We start from the raw sequence: 26,646 nt of genomic DNA, 5'->3' as shown, positions 1-26,646 counted from the left end.
TGTTTCTTCATATGTTGGCTGCTTGCCTGAATGCCTTCTTTGGTGAATTGTCTGTTCATGTCCTCTATCCATTTACTAAGTCGATAATTTGTGGGTTTTTGTCGCTATGTTGAAAGTTTTTTTTCCTCAGTTTTAAGGATCAGTTTCTTATCCAGTATGTCATTACCAAATATATTTTCCCACTATGTGCATTCTCTTTTGACCCATTTGTTAAAAGCTTTTGATGCCTAGACATGCCCAGTTTTTAGGAGGTCCCTGCCATCTAGTATTCCCTCTCTATTTCTGTGCTTTCAGATATGCTTAGGGTGTTCTGTAGTATAGCCCATGCATTTGTACCGCCTTTAAAATGTGTAGTCCTTATAGTTTGGGGGTTTTACATTTACTCAATACTTTGATTCATCTTGGTTTCATTTTTGTATGTAGTGTGAGATTGGAGTCCTGTTGCATTTTTCTGCAAATGAATATCCTGTTTTGCCAACACCGTTTATTAAGGAGACTATCTCTTTGACCCATTGTCAGAAATCAGCTGTCCACAGGTGCATGCATTTACATTTGTGTTCTCAATCCCGTCCTGTTGCTCTTTGTTGTTGTTCCAGTACTCATCTGCTTTGGCAACTGTATTGACATAGTTTGGGGCATTAGGAAGTTTGAGATCTCCTGTTTTATTCCTCTTTTGTGGTGCTTTGCTTATCTATGGTCCCTTTGCTTTCCACAGAAAGATGATGATTAGATCTCCGTCTCTTTAAAGAATGAAGTTGGAATCTGATTGGGAATTGTTTTTACTTCTGGATTAAATGTTGTTTTTTTTACACAGATTTTTTTTTGGCTTTGATTTGTTTTAATATTGCTGGGCAGGTAGTTTGTGCATGCTGCTTTAGATGAGAATTTGGCTGTGCTGGGCCACTCTCCCTGTCTCTGGGTAGGTGGGGCCATTGGGAGTTTGTATGGGGGTCTCTGCTTGCCGGTTGTGAAGAGGAACAAAGGCAGCAGGAGTAGCATGTGTCCTGTGGTACAAGAGTAAGTGCCAGGATTCACCTGTTGTGTCCATTAGTAGTGGTAGGTCTGGTGGGTATGGCTTAATAGTGGGTAAACAATGTCCTCCTTTTGTCAAATGGGGCAGAATTAAAAAGGTAAAAAAGAGGATGTAGCGAAAACTCATTAAAATAAAGGTAAAAGAAGATGGGCAAATAAATAGACAGAAGAAGTGAATACAAGAAAAGGAAACATAAAATGTATATCTAAAATGATGTTGTAGAAACATTGGCTGCCATGTTATCCAAGGGAATGTGTGCCCATGGGTAGGGCAGGAGCAAGGTGCATGGTCTGCACATCAAGACACCTGTGACAGTATAAGCCATAGGCACAAGGGAACTCAAGTCTCATAGTCCCTTAAAATGAGACCTCAACCCAGAGAGACAAATCTAGTGACACTTGTATATGTGTAAGAAAGAGCTTTATATTAAGAAGTAATTGTATATCAAGAGAACATCACAACCCAGTCCAACTCAAGTCCCTAACTCTGATACTAGTCCATAAGTCCCTCTTGAGATTCAGGAAACTACATACCATGATGTAGAATGCAAGGACATCACAGGCTGGTGGTTGCCCTCTTTTGAATTTAATGGCAGTAGACACATCTCCTGGGCTCTGGCAGCCATCAAGGTCACCAAGCCAGCGGTGAAGGCAAAGAGAGTGAGAGATCATCCTCCCTAGAGCCATTTATCTCAGTTGGACCTCCAAAGGTGGTCATCAAGCTATGGCCTGGCTGACAGGCTAACTCCACCCGTGTCTTCTAACAGGTGCCATGTTGGCACAAAAAACCTGTCACAGTAGGTTTGGGAACCAGTGAGGTGGGTTGCTATTGAAGGTGGGTGGTAACCCACACTAATCAGGTAGGTGTGAGGCAACACAGGTGGCATTTCTAGCCAGTATCTTGGTGGCAGCTGAAGCGAGCCTCACCTCTGATCAATAGGAAGGTACAACGGGGGAAAATGGACAAAGTGCTTCTCATTTGCAAAACAGTCATGTAAGCCAGGGGCATGGCTAAGATGGCATTGTTGAATATCCACTTCCAACCCAAACTCATATTAAGGCAAGGAAGAGGGAGGTTGCTGGAGGTGAGCATCTCCAATCATCACCTCCCAGGTCTTGCTCATCCATGACCCTTAAACCCAAACAACCAGGGCTCTCTCCTAGAGAATTGTTTTGTCCCCCTTCACTGGCTTCCTCCTTACTTGGTGGTCCCCTGTGCCACCGGATGCCTGCCTGCTTCCTGGCACTTTCCCTCCCAGCATCAGCTCACATGTTCGTCCCCTTGTTCCACTCAGGATCCATGCACACAGTCTCTATCCCAATGAGGATCCCATGAAGTTGGCTTCTCAGTGGCCCCATGTGGTATTCTTTGCATCTCAACAGCTGCAGCATGGGGCCCTCATTCTATATCTGTTCTCCATCATGGATTTTTCCTGTGTCCCTTACTGATCAGTGTTTAATCTAATTCTTTGTCTACTTGTTTGATTTGCAATGTTCTAGAATGCTCAGCTGTATGCATTCCCTTTGGTTTTACGGGTCTCTGTTGTAAGGCAGAGTGTGTCACCGCCACATGGGAGAGTCCTCATTGTCTTGTCAGGTAGCTTAATTTTACGGGGGGCACCATATAATTCTAGGCTTCTTTCTGTTTCAGTAGATGTGTGCTCTATTGTTCAATGGGTATAATGCAGAAGAGCTTCTTAACAAACCAACAGGGAATAGGGAAGCATTTTGTAAATGGACAGAAACTTTGGGTTTGTTCAAAACTAAGTCCATAAAGTCAGACTGTTTAGAAATCAGTATTCTCAATGAAGGGATTTATGATTATTAATTCAGTAATGCCTCTTTGAGTTTGACAATATCTAGTTATTTATTGGTCCCTGAATAGCATAACTGGTTAACCCATTTGTCTGTCAACTGAAAGGTCCAAAGCTTAGGTACACCAAGAGTCACCTTGGAAGAAAACACTGGCTCTATACTTCCACACACACAGAAAAAATCAACCAGTTTAAACTCTGTGATTTTCTACTCTGGCACACATTGGAATCAGCTCAATGGCAACTGGTGTAATTATTCAAGAATGTCCATGGTTTACTCAAACTAAGGGAGCAGAATTTTATAATTGGTTTAGGATACATAATTTGAAAGCTAGTACCATACCACTAACCAACAGAATGTTTAACTAACAAGAAAATATACAGATATTTTGCTTGTTAATTTTACATTTTAATATTAAAATATCATTGGATAACTTAAAACACCCATAAGGAATATTATTGTTGTGTTTTAATAACCATTTCTTTGACTCAATTGGAAACAGGTCTTATTAAAACTGCTTAAGTTAAAAATAAATAGGGCATTGTATTTATGGAAATCTAAAGAAGAGCTCTGGTAGTACAAAGGTTAAGCACCTGACTGCTAACCCAAATGTTGGCAGTTCAAACCCACCAGACACTTCTCCAAACACAAAAATATAGTTGCATAAGTAGACATAAGATGTAAATAAGATGCAAAACTTACTTTCTCATTAATTTAGATTTTAATAAATTATACGTATTGCTATGTCGTGCTGGACCATGATCTTCCTAGACCATACTAGAATTTTCTCAAGAATAAATTCAAAAATAATGAAAACAAGATACATTCATGTAATAGAAGGACAGCATAGAGAGAGAATACATCATAGTAAAATCGAAACTTAATTTTCTAAAATAGCATCTTTGAAACACCACCATATATTGGTGCCTATGGATATAAGCAACCTTCTGTATCTTCTGGGCTGCTCAAGCTGGATGCATTATAGTTTATAACAAATTGATTATTTCCTCTGTGGCTTAGATCTACTTGCATGATCAAAAAGTTAACTAGAGTTAACTGTTTCTCTGTATCTGTGTTACTCCCCACCCCGCTGTGTGTGTGTGTTTGTGTGTGTGTGTGTGTGTGCAAGCACAGATGTGTTTTACTGTTGAGTCATCTCCAACTCATGGTGGCCCCGGTGTACATTGCCTGTTCTTGTACCAACTTTATAATCAGTGTTATGTTTGAACCCTTTGTTGCAGCTACTATTTCAATCCATCGCGTTGAGCTTTCCTGTATTTGCTGACTCTATTTTGCAAAACGTGATGTCATTTTTAGAGACTGGTCTCTCCTGTTAGCATTACTGGCTATAGTTCTTTCAAGACAGTTTTCTTTAATTTTCTGGCAGTCCATGGTACTTTCAATATTCTTTTCCAGCGCTATAATCCAAGGCATCAATTCTTTTGTGGCCTTCGTTACCCATTGTCCTGCTTCTCCACGTGTGTGTGCACCCCTGGCTTGAGGCAGGTAGATCTTGGGGCTCTCGGTGATAATCTGGCTTGTTATTACTTTGAAAGGTCACTTGTGCAGCAGATTTGCTCATTGCAATGTCATTTGATTTCGTGATGCCTGCTTGCCTGAGCACTGATTATAAATCCAAGCAAAATGAAATCCTTGACAGCTTCAAGCATTTTACCATTAAAAATGATGTTGTTTATTGGTTCAGTTATGGGGATTTTCTTTTCTTTTTATATTAAGGTGTAATCCATATGGAAGGTTCTAGTCTTCAGTCTTCATTGGGTTTGAGCAAGCAAGGTTGTGTCAAGTGCCAATCACAGGTGGTTAATGAGGCTTCCTCCAGATCCTGGGGCCACGTTCTTCCTGACATAGTTCAGGCACATGTGCTTATTCCAGACTAAAGCACATGAAGTCTAAGAAGAAACGCCCAGTAATTTGCTTCTGAAAAACCAGTGAGCACCCCCCCACCCCGCCGTGGATAGTAACAGTCCATTTCAATCTGCAAAATGCTCATTGGGTTGGTGCAGCATCAGGCCATGTTGTCTTCCGCTGTGTGTGAAGTTGTCACACATCAGGGGACAAACAGACAATAAAGAGGTGAGGAACTCCCTAGGAACATACAGCAAGTCTCGTTCCCCAGTGTTTCCCTAGGGCTTATCCCCCTATTTAGAATGGAATAAAGTGCTCAATACACATTTATCTGTGCATGAATGAGCATCCTGTTTCCCAGGGCAATTGTGTATGAGCACTTGGCCGTGAATATTAAAGGGAATATTCTGGTAACTGGAGTAGATGCATTCAGGTAAACACCACCCCTAGAGAATTGCTGTAGTGAGGCAAATTTCTCTCTGGGCATGAAGCTGGTTATGTTAGTACTCAACACCCAGAGGGCTAGAAAAACAGTATACTTTCCTGCAGTATTGAGGCAATTACTGTAAAAGACATATTATGCAATCATCTTCGTAACCCAAACAGTGCTTTGTGCACACACTGTGAATTTAAAGACAAGCAAATTTTGCAAACAAGTAAATTTCCAATGACTACAAACCGTTATTACTGTTAATGAGGCAGTGATGGTCTTGCTTTACCCAATCGTCTCGCCAACGTTAGAGCCACCAGGAACATACAATCCACACAGCAGCCACAGCACATTTCCCAGTGGTCTCATTTAACCCTCTGCTGTGAGGTCAGCGCCTCTGGGGTCCCAACATTGCAGATGAGAAATCAGAGAGACACACTTGGTCAGTGGTACAAAAGGACCTTGGAAACCCCGCTCTTTTGACTCCTCCTCGCCTCTTGTTTCTACAGTTCATCCCGACTCGGGATGCGAACCTGAAGCTATCTGAGTGGTGGCAAAGGACAGCTTTCACCTCCTCCCTCCCTCAACCAGAGCTGTGCCTACCTGCTCTCCAGAACCCTGTAGAAACAGTCATCCCTTAGCCCCTGAGGCAGATTTTGATGCTCAAAGTTAAGCTTCCCCACAGCTTCTGACTTATCCAGTTCAGATGGGTACTTTCTGGTGAAGTAGAAAATGCAGTGTTCATGTAGTGGATTGAATTGAGATGGCAAAGTCCTGCCTCCTCTATCTGTGAGCGGAACTCTTTGGAAATAGAGGCTCTAAAGATGTTATCAGTGAGAGTAGCATGACATCATGCTCCAATAGGGCAAGCCTTAGTCCAGCCTGCGTGTTGCTCTCTAAGAGAGAAAGACAGGTATACCAGGAGGCAGAGAAGGGCTCTGGTCCGCAGCTGCAAGCCAAGTCACACCTGGCACTTACAGGAGTTAAAACATAGACATGAAATGGAGACTTCAAGGGAACCAACAGGGCAAGCACCCTGGTCTCCAAGTTCCAGGATCCAGAAATACAAGACAATAAAATTCTTATCTTCATGATGGTTTGTTATGGAAAGCCCAGAAAACTCTTGCAGGTCCCACTGCTTATGGAGTTCCAATTCTTGACTCTGCACTGCAAGGACAGTGTCTGGGACCGAGAAGGTGGCTGCCACCAGGTCTCCGTGGATACGGTTCCAGGCCTCAGCTCTTTGAAGAACCCCGATGGGCTGAAAGGAAATGAACAGTGAAAGACTAGGAGACGGAGGAGCACATATCAACCACCAAGCTCTCTTGACCGATTTCTATGGACTCAAGGCCCTTAAATAAGAAGTTTGACTCCCTGCCCCACCTTCAACTCTCACTCTTGTTCCCTGCCAGGTGCTTCCTCTCATCCCTCTGGACCTTTCTGGCACACTGTTGGCCTCTCCCTTGTTAGTTGTCGGAGCATCTCTTCTTTGCCTTTCTAGCCTTGATTACAATTTTGAATGATAGGTTCATTCCTTGGTTTACTGCATCAGATCTGTCTCCTCAGTAGTTTGTAAGCTAGTTCAGAAGAGACCATATGGATTTTACCCAAATAATGTCCTGTATCTCCCCCAAGCATCTAGCAGAGAAAAGGATGCTTTTAAACAAATGAATTTGTGAGTGCATGCAGGCAGGGGTGAATAAATGAATGAGTCACATACATAGGACGATGGTGAAACAGAATATTAAGGGTGAAAAAGAGAACATCTCAGATAGGGTCCATGAGAATTGTCTTCAGATTTAAACGTGACTGATTATTTTTTCTTGATGCTTTATATTCAATTCTGAATAAAACCAAAACCACTGGCCACTGAGTCTATCTCCACGCATAGCAACCCCGTATGTAACTTTCAAGACTGCAAAGCTTTATGGGAGTAGACATTCTCATCTGTTTTCTCAGGAGCAGCTGGTGGATTTGAACCACAGACATTGCAGTGAAGCAGCCCAGTGCTTAGTTCCTTTCAGTTCTTAAGACGGTCTGCTAGTGGATGGTTTAGGAGAAAGATTATACTGCTGAGATTTTACATATGTAAAAACTGACACCAATGGTTGGAATTTAGCTACTAACCTAAAAGGTTGACAATTTAAACCCAGCCTTCCATCCTGCAGAAGAAAGTCCTGGCCATCTTCCATTAAGATTACGAAGCAGTAACAAATGGGGATGTCATGAATTGAAATTGACTCAACGGGAACAGGCTTGCTCTTCGGTTTGGAAAATCCATTCACAAGTGAAATGAGTGGCTACAGACGTAACCATTTCTCAGCCTCTGGAGGAGCTCAAGCTGATCACTGTAGGATCTGTTGCCAAGGGGATTATGGGGCGGAGATGAGAGTCTCAGACTAAATGGGCATCGTTACTCCAGATGCTTGTTTTCTATTGTCAAGCTGGAAGTGTCATGATCATTTGCTCCTTTAAAAAAAACAGGCTGCCGACTGATAAGTTTTTCTCCTCTACTTTCTTCCTTCGGGGATGTAGATGAAGTTTTGTCCGAAAACTTCCTGGATTATAAGAACCGTGGAGTCAATGGTTCTCATCGGGGCCAGATCATCTGGAAGATCGATGCCAGCTCATACTTTGTGGAACGTGAGTACTTCTTGGTTTTCAGCAGGTGTGGGAGAAGTGGAATTCAATTGCACACTTCCTTGTTTGCTTGCACTATTTCCACTTATTAGAAATTGTATCGTGTAAAAGAGAGATAGGAATTTAATGAGAAGCTTAGAATTCTTTCAGCAATAATTAGCTAATGAGATCTAGAACAATTGGCTAGCAGCCATTGAAGCTCGCCTGGAGAGCTACTCCTTAAATGCCATGAAATGTTTGGTTCATGCTCATAACCCTCTAGCCTAGCACCCTTGGGCTCCTTGCCTTTGATTTTCCCTCGCTGGCATGTCGATGTGGTCGCTCCCTTTGCCACAGTCTCTCCTCTGTGCTGCCTTCCAGAATTGGTTTGTCTTAATCCTGCCCTTTTGGGGCCAGTCCTTCCTGTCCCTGCATGTTGTTAATATTCCACACATTTCCCTGGTCTTTGGCTCTCGCTGCAGCTCCTCTGAATGGGGACTATACATTGATACCATTATGTATCTTACACGATGATTTCTTTCTGCCTTCAAAATAAAACTATTTCCAGAAGGAGGCAGGGATTTTTCCACAGGTTTCTATATTGGTGCATTGCTCATTGCATGGGGAAATATCTATGAGCCTCAATCTTGCCAGCTGAAGGAATGCCCAGAATGCTGTTGTATAGTTCCTTTTCCTCCGCGGGGCACTAGAGAGTGCTTTTATAGGCAAATCTCATGAACTACCTTCTTATTCTTTGCATGTGTTTGTTCCATATAGCACTTCAGAAAGGCAATAGGATAGTCTATTTTTTTTTCAATTGCCTACTTCTCACAGGGTGGTCTGAGAGTCTGAAGTTAAGAAGTTATCTGACTTGTGGCCCAAGAAAAAATGTGTCCCCGAGCTTGCTTTGCTGCCAAGTCTCTTCATTTTCACACGTTCACTTAATACATATTTATAAAGCCCTTTATATGCAAGGACTATCAATTTAGAAGATGAAAGGCCCGGTGCTTGCCCTCCAGAAACGTATGGTGGCCATTCCCAGTAATGGCCCAGATTCCCCTTTTCACATTGGCTAACACAGAATGAGAAGACATTCAGGAGATTGTATATCTATGCTTAGCTTTGAATCATGGTCAGATACCGGGGCTAAATGAATGGAAACAGAACATTGTCGTAGATATGGTGGGCAGGTGAGCCCCTTGGGTCAGAAGGCACTAGAAATGTGACTCGGGAGTTGTCTCAGAGTACAGTGGACCGTGGATACATGAATGGAGTCAAGCCGGTGGGAGTGGAATTTGGGGGAATCTTCATTCACTAACAGAACACTTATACAAAAAATATAATTATCAAAACTTGGAATGTAACAATTAGGGATTTAGATACATTAGAAGTGGTCAAAAATGAAATGGAACACATAAAAAGCCATGCCATAGGCACTGGCGAGCTGAAATGAACTGGTATTTGCCATTTTGAATCAGGATCATATGCTCTGTCATGCCAGGAGTGACACAATCTAAAGGAAGGGCAGTGCATTCATTGTCAAAAAGGACATTTCAAGATCTAGTTTTAAGAACAATTCAATCTATGATAGGATTATATTTCTCTACCTTCAAGGAAAACCAATCAGTACAAGTATTATTAAAATTTATGCACCAACCACAAAGTCTAATTATTAAGAAGTTGAAGAAGTCTACCAATGTCTTCCATCTGAAATTGCTCAAATATGCAATCAAGAGGCATTGATAATTATTGGCGATGGGGATGTAAAAGTTGGAAACCAAGAGGAAGCAGCAGTAATTTCAAACTATGGTCTGATGACAGGCTTTTGCAAAACTGTTTGTTCTTAGCAAATACCTTTTTTCAATGACACAAAAGACTACTATGTGCATGGACTTTTCCAGATGGAATGCTCAGAAATTAAATTGACTATTTCTGTGGGAAGAGACGATGGGAAACTCAATATTAGCAGCTAAAACAAGGCCAGGGGCTGACTGTCTAAAAGACCATCAATTGCCCCTATATAAGTTCAGGCAGAAGCTGAAGAAATTAAAACAATCCACCAGAGCAAAAATTTGGCTGCAGTTTTATCCCATCTGAATTGTGAGAACAGATTTGAGATATTGAACAGCTCTGCTGAGCTCTAGGAGAACATCAAGAACATCACACCTGAAGAAAGTAAAGGGCCATTGAAAAGACAAGAAAGAAAGAAAGAAAAGATTAAAGTGGATGTCAAAAGAGACTCTGAAGCTTGCTATTGATTGTCACGTAGCTAAGGCAAATAGGAGAAATGAAGAAGTAAAAAAATACTGAGCAGAAAATTTCAAAGAACAGCTTGAGAAAACACAGTGAAAGCCCCAGAGTCAGAAAACCCAAAGGGAAGAACACGCTCAGTAGATCTTAAAACTGAAAGAGCTAAAGAAAAAAATTTAACCCATGAGTTACAACCTTGAAAGATTTTAAGGGAAAAATATTGAATTTTGCAAGAAGCCTCAAAAGAAGATGGAAAGAATACACAGAATCACGGCACCAAAAAGAACAAGTCGACATCCCCCTGTTTCAGGAGGCGGAATATGAGCAAGAACCAACAGTGCTGAAGGAAGAAGTTCAAGCTGCACTGAAAGCATCAGCCAAAAATAGGCTCCAGCAATTTATGGAATACAAATTGAAATGTTTCAACAAGCTAATGAAGCCTGGAAGCACTTATTTATCTGTTCCAGGAAGTTTGGAAGACTGAGTCAGCAAGTTGGTCAGCTGATGGAAGAGATCCATATTTGTACTTAGTCCAAAGAAAGGTAATCCACCAGTGCTTGAATTATAGAATGATAACATTTATATCACATACAAGTAAAATTTTGCTTAAGATCATAGATCAGCAGTTGCAGCAATACATTGACAGGGAGCTGCCAGAAGTTCAGACTGGATTCAGAAGAGGAGGCGAACAAGGGGATCGTTAATGAGATCAGAGATACTAGAAAGATGTTTACTCTTGACTTTTGTTTTGACTATGCTGAAGCATTCCACTGTGTGTAACATTAAAAAAAACCCTCTAAATAGTCTTGGGAAGAATGGGAATTACAGAATACTTTATTTTGCTCATGCAGAACTTAAACATGTATCATGAAGCAGTTGTGTGAACACAGCAAGTAAATACTGCCTGGTTTAAAATCAGAAAGGTGTGCATCAGAGCTGTGTCCTCTCTCTGTACTTATTCAATCTGTATGCTGAGCAAATCATCAGAGAAGCTGGGTGATATGAAGAAGAATGTGGCATGAGGATTGGAGGAAGACTTATTAACAGCCTGCAATATGCAGATGACATGACATGCTTGCTGAAAGTGAGGAGGACTTGAGGCACTTGCTGATGAATATCAAGGATAGAAGCCTTCAATATGGATTTAAACTCAATGTAAAGAAGAACAAAGTCCTCACAATTAGACCAATAGGCAACATCAGGATAAATGAAGAAAAGATTGAAGCTGTCAACGATTATCTGTGGAAGCACCAGTAAAAGATCAAACAACATATCAGGTAAATCTGCTGCACAAGACCGCTTATTAGAAAGCAGAGCTGTTACACTGAAGACTTAGGTGCGCCTGACCCAAGCCTTGGTATTTTTGATTGCCTCATATGCGTGTGAAAGAGGGACAATGAAAAAGGTAGACCATAGAAGAATTGATGCATTTGGATGGTGGTGCTGGAGATGAATCGTGAAAGTATCATGGACTGCCAAATGGACAAGCAAATCTGTCTTGGAAGAAGTACAGACAGAGTGCTCCTAAGAGGCAAGAGACTTCCTCTTGGACGTGTCAGGAGAGACCAGTCCTTGGAGAAGGACATCACCCCTGAGAAATTACAGGGACAACAAAGAAGAGGAAGGCCCATCAATGAGATGGATGGACATGGTCGCTGCAACAATGGGCTCAAGTATAGGAACAATGGTGAGGGCTGTGTGGGACTGGGCAGTGTTTCATTCTCTTGTAAAAACTGTCCGAGCCTGCTCCATGCTACCTAACAACAATATAGACATATAGAAGGGTGAAGTGACTAGAACTTTAATTTGAGTTCTGAAAAAGAAAGGAAGAAAAAAACTCCCAGTGAGTGGATTCTGATTCACAGTGACCCTATAGGACAGGGTAGAACTGCCCCCATGAGTTTCTGAGACTGTATCCATTTATGAAGGTAGAAAGCCCCATCTTAATCCCTTAATTCAAGTTAGGGATATTGCAATTCTCAACAAGAGATTTCTGTTTTTTTTTTCTTAATACATATGTCACGGACTCTAGCTTAGCCCTCTCTAATCCACCCTGCACAGTGATACTAGACAAAATGCCTTAAATTCCATTCTTTTACCACTTGCTCCAAAGTTTCATGCTTCACCCCTTTTCCTGTTAAATCAATGAAGCCTCTCTGCCCATGTCCACCCCCAACATAAGCTCACCCACATCCTTCAACCATACTTGCCCTTCAACCCTAGCAGGCACACTTTGCTGGACTGATATTTATCTCTTTCTCTGTCTCCCAGGTAGTATCCAAAACGGGGTGGGGGGTGTAGGGAGGAACGCTGACCTTTGGGTTAGCATTGGTGCCCTTCAATTCTTGGCCACGAAACCCAAAACCCACTTTCATAGAGTTGATTCCTACCCTAAACAGACTCTCTAGACCCCCAAGACTATAGATCTTTATGGAAGCAGAACACCTCATCTTGCTCCCTCTGTGCCACTAGGGTTCCCCACACAGCATCAGCTCACCTAAGGAATGAGGGTTTTATTTGGAGATAGCCTTGGCTCCTGCTCAAAGTACTAATAGAAACCACACCCCAGACTCACTGTCATTGAGTCAATGCCAATGCCTAGCAACGCTATAGCACTGGGTACAACTGCCCCTGTGAGTTTTAGAGACCTCAGCGCTTTATAGGAGTAGAAATCGCTTTCACACAAGGAGCAGCTGGAAGTATTGAACTGCTTCCCTTGTGGTTAGCAGCCCACTGCATTTCCACTATACCACCGGGCCACCTTCTCTACCACCAGGGCACCATGTGCCGTTCCAAATCCCAGTAAGAACAATCCAGCTACAAACTTGTATTCTCAAAGATTATGAGACATACTAGTGGGCTCTCGGTCCTGATCTATAATGAGTCTTTGCTCCCTGGTAAAGTTTCGCTCTCTTACACAGAAGGCCACTGTGAATCAGATCCAGCTTGCCAGCTCTGCATAGTAATATAACAATTTAGAAAGGCAGCGACCATAATCTATAAAGCCATGCCCCCTCCTCATTCTCATAGTTAAAATTTCCTGCTTCTGGACCCATACCATATGAGCCAGTGTAAAAAAAAGGTAAATTTGTGCTGTGCATTAACTCAGTAATAGCATCTTTCTTTTTTGAGTTAGTTTTCAAAATTTCTGTGTGTTTTATGCGTAGCCCATATAAAAATAATTTCATGTAATTATCATAATAGTGACAATGCACTTTAAATATTAATAAAATGATATTACGGTTGTAAAATCTAAACGCTTGGTAAAATATTTAAAATATTGTCATAAACAAATGAAAGTTGGTTATGTCACAGTGTCTGTTTAAAAAAACAAGGACAGGGGATTCTCTGCAGGCTTCATCTTTGTGTGGAGCCTGCACATTCGGGGCTTGCCTTGTCGGGCCCTGGTGGTGGAGTGGTCTTGATGGGCTATTGATGCCCACATAGTCGGCAGTTCCAAACCATCTCCACAGGAGAAAAACTGGGCTTTCTACTCCCATGAGCAGTTGCTGTCTTGGAAACCCAAAGCGGTTGCTATGAGCCGGCATTGACTCCGCAGTAGTGAGGTTAGAGTTTCGGTTTTGTTGTCCTCCACAGCCTCCTGCAAACCAGGTGCTCAGACAGAGAGCACTGTAGCGTCGACTTTACTTTCAAGGTAGGTTAAAATGCAATATCTCATTTTATCTCCTTTGACCCATTTAAAAGTTATTTCATTTAACAACAACACCCAAAAATGAAGGGGAAATGCACACAGATTAAGCCTCAGCTTCATCCCCTTGGTCTACAGACCAGGGATGTGAACAGCCTGGCTATTGTGCAAAATGCATTGCAAATGGATTATGGCAGATATAGACCAGTTGCAATTTAACACCTTATCACATGGTCTCCTTTTTGACTCATTTTCAAGTTGTTATATTTTTTTATATTTTCTACTTAATTTTGATTAAGGTGTATCTCTGTTTTACATTGTTATTGTTAGTTTTTTGTTTTATTTTATTTTTTGGTTTTCTGTTTATAAAATTCAGACTAGGTAAATCTGGAGACAATAACTAGATTAATGGTTTCTTAGGGTTAGGTCAGTGGAGTCTGGGGAAAGGAAAAACTGGTAATAATTAGTATAATAAGTAGAAAGAAAATGTTCTAAAATTGGTTGAGGTGATAATTATGCAACTCTTCTTAATATGATTGAACTGCTTCATTGTACCACGTGGGGATTCTGTAACAAGAAAACTGTTTTAAAAAAAACAAAATAAATAAATTGCCTATAAAACTTTCTTCAAAATAACTGAAAAGTTGAATAGTCTAGATGTATGAAATTTTAGAAACATATTCTAGTGAGAACTTTTAGAAGATCCTGTTGAACTGCCAATGTCTCGGTGCTTTGAGAAGTGATGTTATGTACAAGGGTGCTTCCAAAGTCTGTGGGGAAAAGGGGAACTAAAATGTAATGGGGTTTTCAAAGCACCCACATATTACCTAGATGAGGGGTGCCAAAGAAAACAACCAAAATGTGAAAATGTGCTGGGTGAGGGGAGCTTTCCCACTGGGCAATCACAGAGCAACTTGAGCTGAGTTAGTGCACCCAATGGCGTCTCTTGGGAAGGTTCTTTGTTCAAAGTGAATTTTTTTTGTAAAAGCAGGTTTGCGAGGACCTTGTTTTTTGTGATGGCTGATTTAAGAGAATGGTGTGCGGCTGTGAAATTTTGTTTCCTGCTCAGGAAATATGTTGCAGAACTGTTGTGATGGTGAACACAGCTTTCAAGGACATGGGAAAAACTCAAATATATGAGTAGTTTTCTCATCTCAAAGAAGGTGAAATGCTGATTAATGACAAACCTCATTCTGAATGTCCATCAACTTCTCTAACAGATGAAAATATCGACTCATAGTGCATTTGGAGTCTGTTCCCTTAGGTCAGACTGTTAATCAAGCTTTCTATTCAGAGGTTCTGAAAAGATAGCTTAACAGTGTGTTACAAAAAAAGCCTGATTTATGGCAGACAGGGGACTGGTTTGGCCACCACAGCAATGCACCTGCTCATGCAGCCATCTCGGTGTGCCAGTTTTGGACAAAACACAGCCTGCCTGTCTTGCCCCATGCACCTTACTCATATGACCTCGATCCGAGAGACTTCTTTTTGTTTCAGCAAATGCAGAGGGACATGAAAGTTCAGCAATTTGACAACTTAGAAGAGATGAAGGAAAAAACAAGGGAGGTGCTGTCAGCCATCCAAACAGATGAGTTTGAAAAATGTTTCCAAGAATGGAATCACAGATTTGACAAATGCTTCAAGTGTAATGGAGACTACTTTGAAGGTGATTGGGTTGTTTTGTAAAATAAATTAAATGCTTAACTTTGAAAAAAAATTCCAGTTTTAGAGGATACCCCCTCGTCTTATTATGAACAAAGGTAATGTAATTTCCCAAATAGTAATCATTTTTCAAGAGAAAATTCTTCTGGCAGTCTCTGCCATATTCAATATTCTTTGTCAACATCATAATTCAAATGCATCGATTCTTCTAAGGTATTACTTTTTTGTCATACAGCTTTCCCCTGCACATATAGTTGTAATGTTAGTCGCTATCAAGTTAATTCAAGTGCATCGATTCTTCTGTGGTCATCCTTATTTATTGCCCCAGAGTTCCATGTATATGTTAGTCTGGGTGGACTAGAGAAAAAAATCACAGAGACACTCATATGTATATAAGAGAGAACTTTATGTCAAAGAGAAATTGTACATTAAGAAGGCATCCCAGCCCAGTCCAGTGCAAGTTCATAAGTCCAATATTAGCCCATATGTCTGATATAAGTCTATAAATTCCTCTACAGATTTATGCAACATATACAATGATGCTGAATGCAGGAAGATCACAAGCCAGTGGGTGGAAAGTCTTGTGGATCCAGGGGCAGTGGACAAACCTCAACGCTGGCAGGGGTCTCCATGTGGCTTCTTCAACTGCAAGGCTCTAGCATAGCTCCATGTGTCTGGGCAGAAGGGATATCTCCCAGAGAGAGAATCTGTCTCTGGTCTCCAATGAGCTTTTTATCTCCTTAGTGCCTCCAAATGAGGTCATCAAGCTGCGACTGATTGACAGGCTAAGCTCCACCCCTTCACTCTTAAGTCTCAATTTGGCAACAGATTATGTAAATGCCACGATGCGTATAGATTGATTGAGAAAACCGTGACTTGCATCAGGTTTACCTCTGTCTTCAACGTGAAATCTTTGGTCTTTAGTCCTTTAAACAGACCTTGTGCAACAGAATTGCCCAATGTGACATATAGTTTGATTCCCTGTTGCTTCCATGAGCATTGATTACGGGTCAAAGTAAAACGAAGTCCTTGACAAATTCAGCCTTTTCTTCCTGTATTATAATGTTGTCTATTAGTAGACTCTTGCTTTTCTTGACATGGAGTTGCAACCACACTGAAGGCTACAGTCTTTGATTTCCGTCAGCAAATGCTTTAGGTCTTCCTCGTTTTCACAAGCCGGGTTGTGTCATGTGCATATTGCAGGTTGTTAGTAAGAGTTCCTCTAATCCTGGGCTGTGTTGGCTCTTTATGCTGAAATGTAATCCATTCCGAAGGCTGTAGTTCTCAGCAAAAAGTGCTTCAGATCTTCATCATTTTCTGCAACCAAGGTTGTGTCATGTGCAATTTATAGATTAATGTCTTCCTCTAATCCTGATGCCCCATCCTTTCTCTTGTAGTACATTTCTTTGAATTATTTGCTAACCATACAGATTGTACAAGTATAGTGAAAAGATGAAATCCTTATACATACCTTTAATGGATTTTAATCATACAGGATCCTCTTATTTTGTTCAAATTGCTTTCTGGTCTATGTGTGCATTCCACATAAGCACAATGAAGTGTTCTTGAATTCCCATTCTTCCCAATGTTAGAATTCACACAGTTGAATACCTTTGCATAGTCAATAAAACAGATAAACATCTTTCTCGTATTCTCTGCTTCCAGCTGATATCAGCAATGATATTCCTCCTTCCGTATCCTTTCCTGAATCTGGCTTGACTCTCTGGCAGTTTCCTATTTATATATTGCTACAACCATTTTAAAAATTATCTTCAGCAAAACTTTACTTTCATGTCAGATTACTTATACAATTCAGTAATCTCTGCCTTCTAGTATATGACCCTTCTTTGAAGTGGGCACAAATACAGCACTCTTCCAGTCAGCTGGTCAGGTAGCTGTCCTCAAATGCTCTTGGCATAAACCAGTGAGCACTTCCAGTGCTTCATTAAGTTGTTGAAGATGGCAGTTGGCATTTCACTGAAATCTGGAGTCTTGTTTCCTACCAGTGCCTTCAATGCAGCTTGGATATCTTCCTTCGATACCATTAGTTCTCAATTACATACTTTCATATGTTTGAAATAGTTGAACATCAGCTAATAAATTTTGATGTAGTGATTTAAAAAAAATTTTTTTGCTGGTACTTTTTTTTTAAACAATTTATTGGGGCTCATACAACTCTTATCACAGTTCATACATATACATACATCAATTGTATAAAGCACATCTGTACAGTCTTTGCCCCAATCATTTTTTTCTCCTCTTTTCTTTTTTTACATTTTATTAGGGACTCATACAACTCTTATCACAATCCATACATATACATACATCAATTGTATAAAGCACATCCATACGTTAGTGATTTTTATGTATTTCTTGAATCTTCTATTTATGCTTCCAGTTTTGGTTAATATTTTGGCCAAAGAATTCTTTAAAATTGCTTTGTAAACTTTCATGATTTTAGAAAAATGGTTTAACTTAATTAAATTTTGAAAGTATCACCAAGTTAGGAGCATTTATATACTTTTTTCCCCTGTAGTCTTCAAGATATTGCATGCATGATAAACTACAAAAGAAAAAGCCTGAATCACTTGCTTTCCTCAAGCATAATTTTCCCCAAGAGAGAACCTGGCTATTTATAAGGCTGTAGCCATAGTTCCTGTAAGATGATCTCTATGAAGATGCAACCTAATAGTGACACAAGAAAAAACTAGTGAAATTTAATTTGGTCTCATCTGGTATAGTCTTTCAATGTTGTGTTGTTAGAGTAACTCAATTATTACTTTGTCATATGTGTGGCTGGCCGATTACAAACCCTCAGGTGAAGTTATCATAGCCCTTGTTGATGTGTACTCTGAGCAAAAGTCCATAATCAAGCCTTGAATGGACCAGAAAGAAGTCCAGATCATTTTTGAAGGGATGCCATTTTTGTTTTGGGCCCAGATCTGTTGTGTGTAGCCTCTTGTTCATCTCATAATAGCCAGAATAATGTAGCTCTGTTTGTTGTTCTCATGTGCTATTAAGTGGACTCCCACGCAGTTAGCCTGTTTACAACAGAGTGAAATGTTGCTGGTCCTCTGCCCTATCCGTAATTGCTGATAAGCTTGAGTCTGTTACTGTAGCCGCTGTGCACTTTAGTGCCTTCCAATTTATGGGGCTCATCTGCTATCACGGTGTTAGGCAGTCTGGCATTGTTTAGCACTTTAAGAGACTGTTGTGATACATAGGAATTTCAATGCTTACTTGGGGAAGTACAACATCAAGTGTCTCTTCCTCTCCTTAGTGTGAAAGCTCTGATGGAGCCTGTCCCACCGCGAGTGAATCTGCTGGTGTTTGAAATGCAGGCGGTAGACCTTTGAGCATCACAACGTGTGGTCTACTCCACCTCCAGGTTTTCAGTGTCGCTGACTGTGCTTGTGGTGGCCTCACTGTCTGCAAGGGAAGGGTGTCATCCAGGTGGTCAACGAGGGACACGAGTGGCCAGTTTTGGAGTGTTAGCTTGGGTCCTTACACACAGCAACATGCAACCACAACAACAAGCTGACAGATGTGTAGTGTGTCTAAATGACTATTAATTGTATCCTAAAGGAGCCTCTTTGCTTCATCTCATCATTATAGACTTATCAAGGTCTCGGTAACTGCACTCTCAACGCTCACTGGGTAAAACATAAAATCTGGATTTGTTTTTACCTGCGGTGCCTTGCCTTGTTCTTCTACTGCCAGTCAATACCATCTGTCACAGATCCTGCAGTCTCCCACGTGGGTGTCTCAGAATCACTCTCTCCTGACCTTGGCCCACTTTCCATTTTCTGTGGGAATGTAACCTCAGTTCACATTTATATTACTGCCACCTTTGGTTTCATTAAGGATCCCTGCTGGCACTGGGATAAGAGTTGGACTTCTAATGACATAGTTGGCTGTTCAAACCCACCAGTCAACTTTAAGGGAGAAACATTGTTTACTATATGCTCCTGTAAATATTTAAAGGATTAGAAACCCTATGCATGCTTGCTGTGGGCAGTGGATTTCATCTATTTTGTTATTCTGTTACCTACTGCATGTGTCAGAAGACTATCCTTCAGATGCAGTTTCAGTTCATCATCTCTGAAACTTTTTCCATCTCATCATCCAAATTAAAAGCACAGACACACACCAGTTACCAGTTGTTGTGCAGTCCCCTTTGACTCGATAAATCCTTGTTGTGCTACAATGTAACTGTGCTTCTTAGAGAATTTAATGGATGATTTTTTTAAAGAAGATAACCAGGCCTTTCTTTTGAGGTGCCTCTAGCAAGAAATTACATCTAATAGAACAATCTATGCAACTAATCCTGCTCTAAATTATTAACAACACCCCCCTTGAACATGGTAAAAAGATTTTTCTCCTCTATGAGAATCAGCACAAAACTGGTTCTTATCATGACCCTACTAGATCCTTGCCATCAGAAAGAGATCGTTGAAGATAGGAATGTTATAGAAAAGTGTGCAGACAAACTCAGATGGTGTCCAACCATCAGAATGAATAACATCTGGGGTCCTAACGACTTGGTTTAAAACAAGTGAGGTGTCAGCTAAGTCCACAAGGAAAGAGCACATCATGCTGTGTGATCTAAGGATTATAAAGAATAAAATCCAAGACTGGAGGAGGCAAATTGTTTAGAGCTTAAATTATGTGTGCCTACTCTGCAGAAGGCTATGGATGACAGCGATAGCCCCAAATCCATTTTCAGTGTCCCCTTGTGGATGAAGCCTCTGGTGAATACCTTTGACCATTAACCAGACAGAATGTATTGGAAAGTGGGCTACTGCAGGTGCAGTCAGGTTAAAATTGAACACTTCATCATTTGTTCTCCCTTTCAACCCATTTAAAATTTTTTCTAGCTTCTAATATTTTCTGCTTTCTTTTCGATTGAAGGTTTTTTTTCTCTTTTATTGTGTTATTGTTTTGGGTGGGGTTGGTTACTTCTGTTTTTGTATGTTTTTTTCTGTATATGAAATACAGAAATAAATCTGTAGAGCCAGCAACTTGATAAATAGATCCTCAGAGTTACGGCAGGGGAAGTGGGGGGGGGGTGTAAATGGGGAGCTAATCCTAATGAGCACAAGAAGGAAGCAATGTTCTAAAGTTGACTGTAGCAATGGCTGCACAACAGTTTTTAATGTAAATAAGCCACTGAGTTTCAGGATATGTGAACTGATTGTCAGTAAAACTGTTTAAAAACCAAACAAACTGACACTTATGATGTGGAGATTAAAAAGATCCCAAATGTCCAACTTTTTTCAAACTGCTGTACTATTCCCATATCTCTAATATCCTCCTCCCTCCAGTACTTTCTCGCCCGTCTTTGGGTTCTGAAATGCATTGAAACAATATCACAGAACTCACAAAACTTCCAGGAAATGTCTCCTTTGCTTGTGGAGGACGGCACATCCTAAGCCATGGGTAAGGCATCAGGTTAGATGCTAACCATCAGAGGCTTCTTCTGATTCACCTATTTGGGGATTGATGAACCCAAATCAGTAAATCAGGCTGTTGGCTATAAAGCTGCAGAAGTTGGCAATCGGGTAAGTAAAGAAGCTACTGGGTCATGTCCCAAGAACCGCAGATGGGATGATAAAGAACTATATGCGGGATCCAGAGAAAGAGAGAATATTGACAGAGCATTTACATCTATTGGATGCAGACCATGCCTTCAAGGAAATCCTTTGCCTGAGCAAAGTGGTGCATAGAGGTAACTTTAGTAAGGATGATAATGGTCATGACTTGAGTGTGGGTGTTGACTTAAATAAGACAGTCGTTCGAGACACCCACAATAATCCTACATTAAGAAAACAGAAGACACAGACATCGAGGCTAGGATTTACATGCATCATAATATAGAGAGAAATTACTTGGGTCACAAAATGGAGGTAAATCATATCATTTCATAACTGCCAAACCATCAATATCATGGTCCAACCCAGTTCATGCATACCATATATACTCGACTATAAGCCGACCCGAATATCAACCAAGGCTCCGAGTTTTACCACAAAAACTGCATTAAAATGTGCTGGAAAAACTCGACTTGCCCACGAGTCTATATGGTGATCTCAACCATCAACAGGTTCCACACACCTCATTGCAGAATTCCACACAATCACTCTTTGGGAATCACAAAGACTATATAGCTAGAGGGGCAAATTAAACATTGCATTTCACCACACCTGGTGAGGAACATTTTACCAATGTTGGGGAGACAAAATTTTCCATTTCAAGCGGTACCAACCAAAGGAGAGACTGCCGTGCGATCTGGGTTTGCTATCCTGGTGTGGCCTTGTGAGCGTGAAGATTCGATTTCTTCCTCTGTAAAATGAAGATAATGAACCATCTCCCACAAGGTGACCCCATTAGGATGAAAGGAGAAAGCACATGAGTGGTGCTCAGCCATGGTCTGGTACAATAAACACTCAGCCCGCTTTCAGCTGGCTGCCAGAATCGGGCAGCTTTGAGTTAGGAGATGTCCTAATGAAGCACTCTGGGAGGCCGTAAGGCAGGTGTCGCCATTCAGCCCTGCATCTCTGCTCTGGTGTCTTGGTGACCTCTGTGGATGGAGTGGCTTTATCTTAGGAGTTTTCTGTGGGGCTATTTTTGCAGCTCCAGTGGGAGACTGAGGACACTGATGGAGAAGTAACCTGGGAGCCTTCCTGCCTGCTTTCATGAGCATTTCTGGCACATGGCTTCTCTTCTTCAGCAACGCGGAAGGGGCAAGGACAAGCTATGCCAGAGCCAGAAAGCCATGCGGACCCGTAATTAGACTCAGCGGCTTCCGCAATTAAACAGACCAATGGTTGGAGTAGCAAGGCTGTTAGAGCATTTTATTTCAATGTGAGCCTACTTCCACCAAGACCATTCAGCCTTGGAGATCAGGATGGCAAAAGATTGCACTAAGTCATCTGACTTGTTATTTCCAAGGAGATGGCTCCATTTGTATCACGGTGACCATTTGGCTCATGGGCTGTAAGCCCTATCCTGACACACTAAGCAGGAACGGCAACGCTGCTTTACATGTTTTAGGGACAAGTATGGCTCCAAACAAATACGTTCAGGACAGTAAATATTTATAACTGTGTGATGTTAATTTTATTCCATAATGCCATGGAAGCTCCTCCCCCAACCCAAACTTGAATCCACCTTGCTGCTATCCTAGAGTGACAACCTGATGAATTGCATTGTACAGTATTTACAAAGTAATTTTGATATTTATTTTGGTCTCGCTTGTATTTCTTGAAATTTGATAAAAGTCTAACTATTTACATCAATGGCTTCTTAAATTCATTTCCCTCTTTCATTTGTGTTCTTTCACCCACCCCCTCCCCCTGTTTCTCTGATGTTCCTCTCAACCCAAATTTCTTCATGAGCCTACTTCTGGTTGGACCTCATGCTTATGCTAGTTTTCTTCCTTTCTTTATTGCCTCCAACTTTTTTTTGAAAAGCCCAAAAGTAGTAATCTTGGTAGAAAGAAGTCACTAAAGTGATCAAAGCCAAGTGTCAAAGTCATTGTCATTGAGTTGGTTCCGACTGGTAAATACCTTATAACACAGAGTAGAATTGCCCCGGCGGGTTCCGGGGACTGTAACTCTTTATCAGAGTAGAAAGGCTCAGCTTTATCTCATGAAGCAGCTGGTAGTTTTGAAATGCTGACCTTGCAGTCAAAAATCAAGTGCATAACCACTACGCCACCAGGGGTCCCTATAAAAGTGGTAGGAAAAGGAATTGTTCCAGGATATCCCTCCCTCTTTGCAGACCAAGAAAGGGATTGGAAATAGCCCTGCAGTAATAATTTCATTTTGTGGTATGCATCTCTGTGCTAATGAACTATGGAATATAAAAGTGATTACATTGGGATGGGGTTGTTAGGAGGGAGGCTCAATGAAAAAGCAAGAGCAAGGAACACGCTGCAATGGAGCAAACAGGAGTAATCAGAGCCATGGAGAACAGGCACATCACATCAGCAACTGTGGGGAAGGAAGGAAGCAGAGGGATGTGGTAGATTAGAATTCAGGCCAAAGCTGAGAAGTATATGAAAGATCAAGTTGCTCAAATTTTATATAGTGTGCTATAAAATAATAATAATAACCCCTTCTTAGTCAATTAGTTAATTTTAGGATGACATGAAAAAAATGGGTTAAGGAACTATCCTTCACAGCAGTGTAAGGGGAGCCTGCCTTTGAAAGTGGTTTGTCATAGACCAAAAAGGCGAAGAGAAGATTGGGACTGCCTGGTTTGGGTTATAGACTGGCCACACTGTTGGCCACCTGGGCTGCCATTGGCTAATCTAAGAGAGCAGCAGTTTTAACTGAACCAGACGAATGTCTTGGTGTGGTATGTGCCAGTGGGAGAGCAGAGGTCCAGTGGGGGAAAAGACGTAATTGAACCTCACTCAGATTTCTCCTGAGTTCATGCCTACAAGAAAAGCCAAACAATTGTGTGCAATTTCTTCTAACCATGTCAATTATTCCACTACATCTGCCTGGATTAATCCATGGCGATCTCGGTATCCTCAGTCTTCAATCCATGGAGATCACAGGTTAATTAACAGGCTATCCATGCAGTGTTTATGTTGTTAGGTGCGCTTGAGTTCGTTCTGACTCATAGCAACCCTGTGACAACAGAACAAAACACTGTTCTTGTGACATCCTCATACTTGTTCTTATGTTGAGCTCATCAACGCAGCCTCTGTGTCGATCCATCTTGTCAAGGGTCTTCATCTTTGTCTCTGCCCTTCTCTACCAATGTGATGGTCTTGGCTGAGGACTGCCCTCTCCTGACAACATGTCTCCTGACAACAAGTACTTCTTCTGAGACAGGCTGGTTTGTTCTTTGGCATGCTGAGATAGTTTCAACATTCTTCGGCAGCACCAGAATGCAGTGACTGTGTATAAGTACAGAAAACAGCTACAAAAATACAGCCAATTAATTCAATTCAGATTTGCAGTAAGACAGAAAGAGGGAACTGGTTTCTAATCAGATATATCTCAGATTATCCCAATCAAATTAAGACTTTTAATATATTTATTAATATAAATTAAAACCTCTGGAATAATTGTGAGTTGGAATGCCACTGACAGAACCTACACAGAGACGCATGCCCATATGAACTCCCATGAGTTCGAGTCTCCAGGGACAACCATCTACGAGATGGCAACGTCTCTGTTCTTTGAGGTCCTCACGTTACAGAAGGGGCAGTGATGCTCGGAAAAGGAGCAGCAAATGCCCCTTTGATTCATGGAGTTAAGGTGGGGCACCATGAACAAGAGGGACTTTTATGCTGATCAGAGCACCAGGCATTCGGAACCATGATTTTATTGCAGAGTTGGGTGACTGTGAGACCTTTCTCAGCAGCAGATGAGCTTTATAACCCCTGTCCAAGCAGGGCAGAGGCCAAAGACTGATGGTTGATGGGCTGACAACCAGAGAAAGACCTAGCTGTATGGATGGCTGAGAAAAGGTACTGCAGACCTTGACATTTAACCCTTAACACCTAATAACCTGTTAGCTCCCCCAATAGACCCCATAATCATGACCATGGTCTGGCATTCCATGTGGCCATTACAGCAGGTTATCCCATCTAGCAGAGAAGCAGAGTCCTATGGCAAGGATGGTTGATGTCAGAATAGAATACAGTAAGTTGGAGGTGGGGACATGTATGGCCTCTGCTCATGTGAATCATCCTTGGGCAGATGTGGACTTGGAGTCTTCTTCTCCCTTGTGCAGATGTGAAGAGGGCAGATGTGTTAGTCCGGGTTGACTAGAGAAACAGATTCAGAAGCATTCATATGTTTGTAAGAGAGAACTTTATATCAAAAAGCAAATGTACATTAAGAAAACATCCCAGTCCAGTCCAAGCCCATAAATCCAATATTAGCTCTTATATCTGATACCAATCTATAAAGTCCTCTTCAGACTCATGAAACACATGCAATGACACGGAATGCTGGAGGATCACAGGCCAGTGGGTCAAAAGTCTTGTAGATCCACTGGCAGTGTAAGTATCTCAGCCCTAGTAGGGGTCTCCACGTGGCTCCTCTGACTCCAGAGCTCTGGCTGTATCAGCGTAGCTCTATCAGACTTGTCACCAGTAGTGTCTCTCAGGGAGTGTCTATGAATTTGTTTCTCTAGTCAACCTGGACTAACACATTATGGTACCTTGGGAGTGAGGTACTATAGAAACAAATCATGACGATGGAGAGTGGATGCTTGTTCGACTCTGCCTCATGGTAGTGTTTCTTCTTTGGCTAGCCAGAGGTCAGATATGGCCATGCAATTTACTGGGTTATTTTCTGGACAGAATATGGGAAGTTAAAATTTTTATTCTTTTGTTTGGTTGTTGTCTTTGGTTATCCCTGTTTGAAATGATGAAAATGAATGTGATTAATGTATATTTTTACCTCAGGGGACAAAAATCACCCCTTGAATTTCTCAAAGTTGCTTAGTGAAAATGGCTTACAGAAAGCCCGGCTCTGTCTTGATCCCATCAGAGGCCTAATCCCATATTTTGTATCAATGGAATTGTTTAGATAAGGATTTAGATAAGCTAAATAAGGAATGAACTTAACTGTTTTCAGAATTGAATTTAATATCTGAGTCTACTTTGTTTATACTGATTTCCTCTGTTTATTATTTTTGCTATAATGCTTGATAGAAATTATTATTGCAAAGTATGAGAATATAGAGCCCGTATGTCCATTTGCCTTGGGCCATTAAAATTTTAATCTTTAAATAGGTTTAGGACATGCCTGCAAAGAAGGCTCTGGAAAGATAAGCCCCATCCAGTGTCTTGAGTGCTCAGGATAATGGAAGGTGAAGAGACTTGCTGTGGGAGAAAGGCCAGCCCCCCACAACTAATCGCGGGTTTGACAGGTGCAATTGTACGGTTAAAATAAATAAAGATTATAATAAAGTCATAGAGAGCATGAGAGATAGAGGAGAAATTGAAATAATAGAGCCAGACACATTTCATAGTAGCATGCTCACCTCAGCCCTGCTTAGGGGTCCCCATGGAGATGGGAGACCAGAGGACAAGAGAGAGGGGGAGGGGAAGGAGGACAAGTGGAAAGGGAATGGGGAGCGAGGACAGGGGAGAGGAAGGGAAGAGCAAAGGAGATCTTTATTGCTAACCCAGGCTTATATATCTTTGGGGGGTGTGCACCCCACCTACAGGGACCAGACTGATGGTCACAATTCTTTAGGGAGAAGTAACCCATTGTCTTTAACAGACAGTAGTCTGGTCACTGACTGCCTTCAGGGAGCATGTTTATAAGCAAATAGCCTCTATTGTTTGGCA

At 41.4% G+C, this 26,646-nt stretch overlaps 1 protein-coding gene across 1 annotated transcript in view; it reads left to right on the top strand.

The window, feature by feature from the left end:
* The window catches only part of HECW1 (HECT, C2 and WW domain containing E3 ubiquitin protein ligase 1), a 246,062-nt gene that overhangs the window by 4,786 nt on the left and 214,630 nt on the right, over positions 1-26,646 (top strand). Inside the window, exon 2 of the mRNA XM_075557535.1 lies at positions 7,679-7,786. Within this exon, the coding sequence (XP_075413650.1) occupies positions 7,679-7,786 (108 nt within the window). The remainder of the gene's footprint in view (positions 1-7,678; positions 7,787-26,646) is intronic.

This window comes from Tenrec ecaudatus, chromosome 9, assembly GCF_050624435.1.
Source record: "Tenrec ecaudatus isolate mTenEca1 chromosome 9, mTenEca1.hap1, whole genome shotgun sequence".
NCBI lineage: Eukaryota > Metazoa > Chordata > Mammalia > Afrosoricida > Tenrecidae > Tenrec > Tenrec ecaudatus.
Note: the sequence above shows the minus strand (reverse complement) of the source record. Positions and strands in the feature narration are given on the sequence as shown.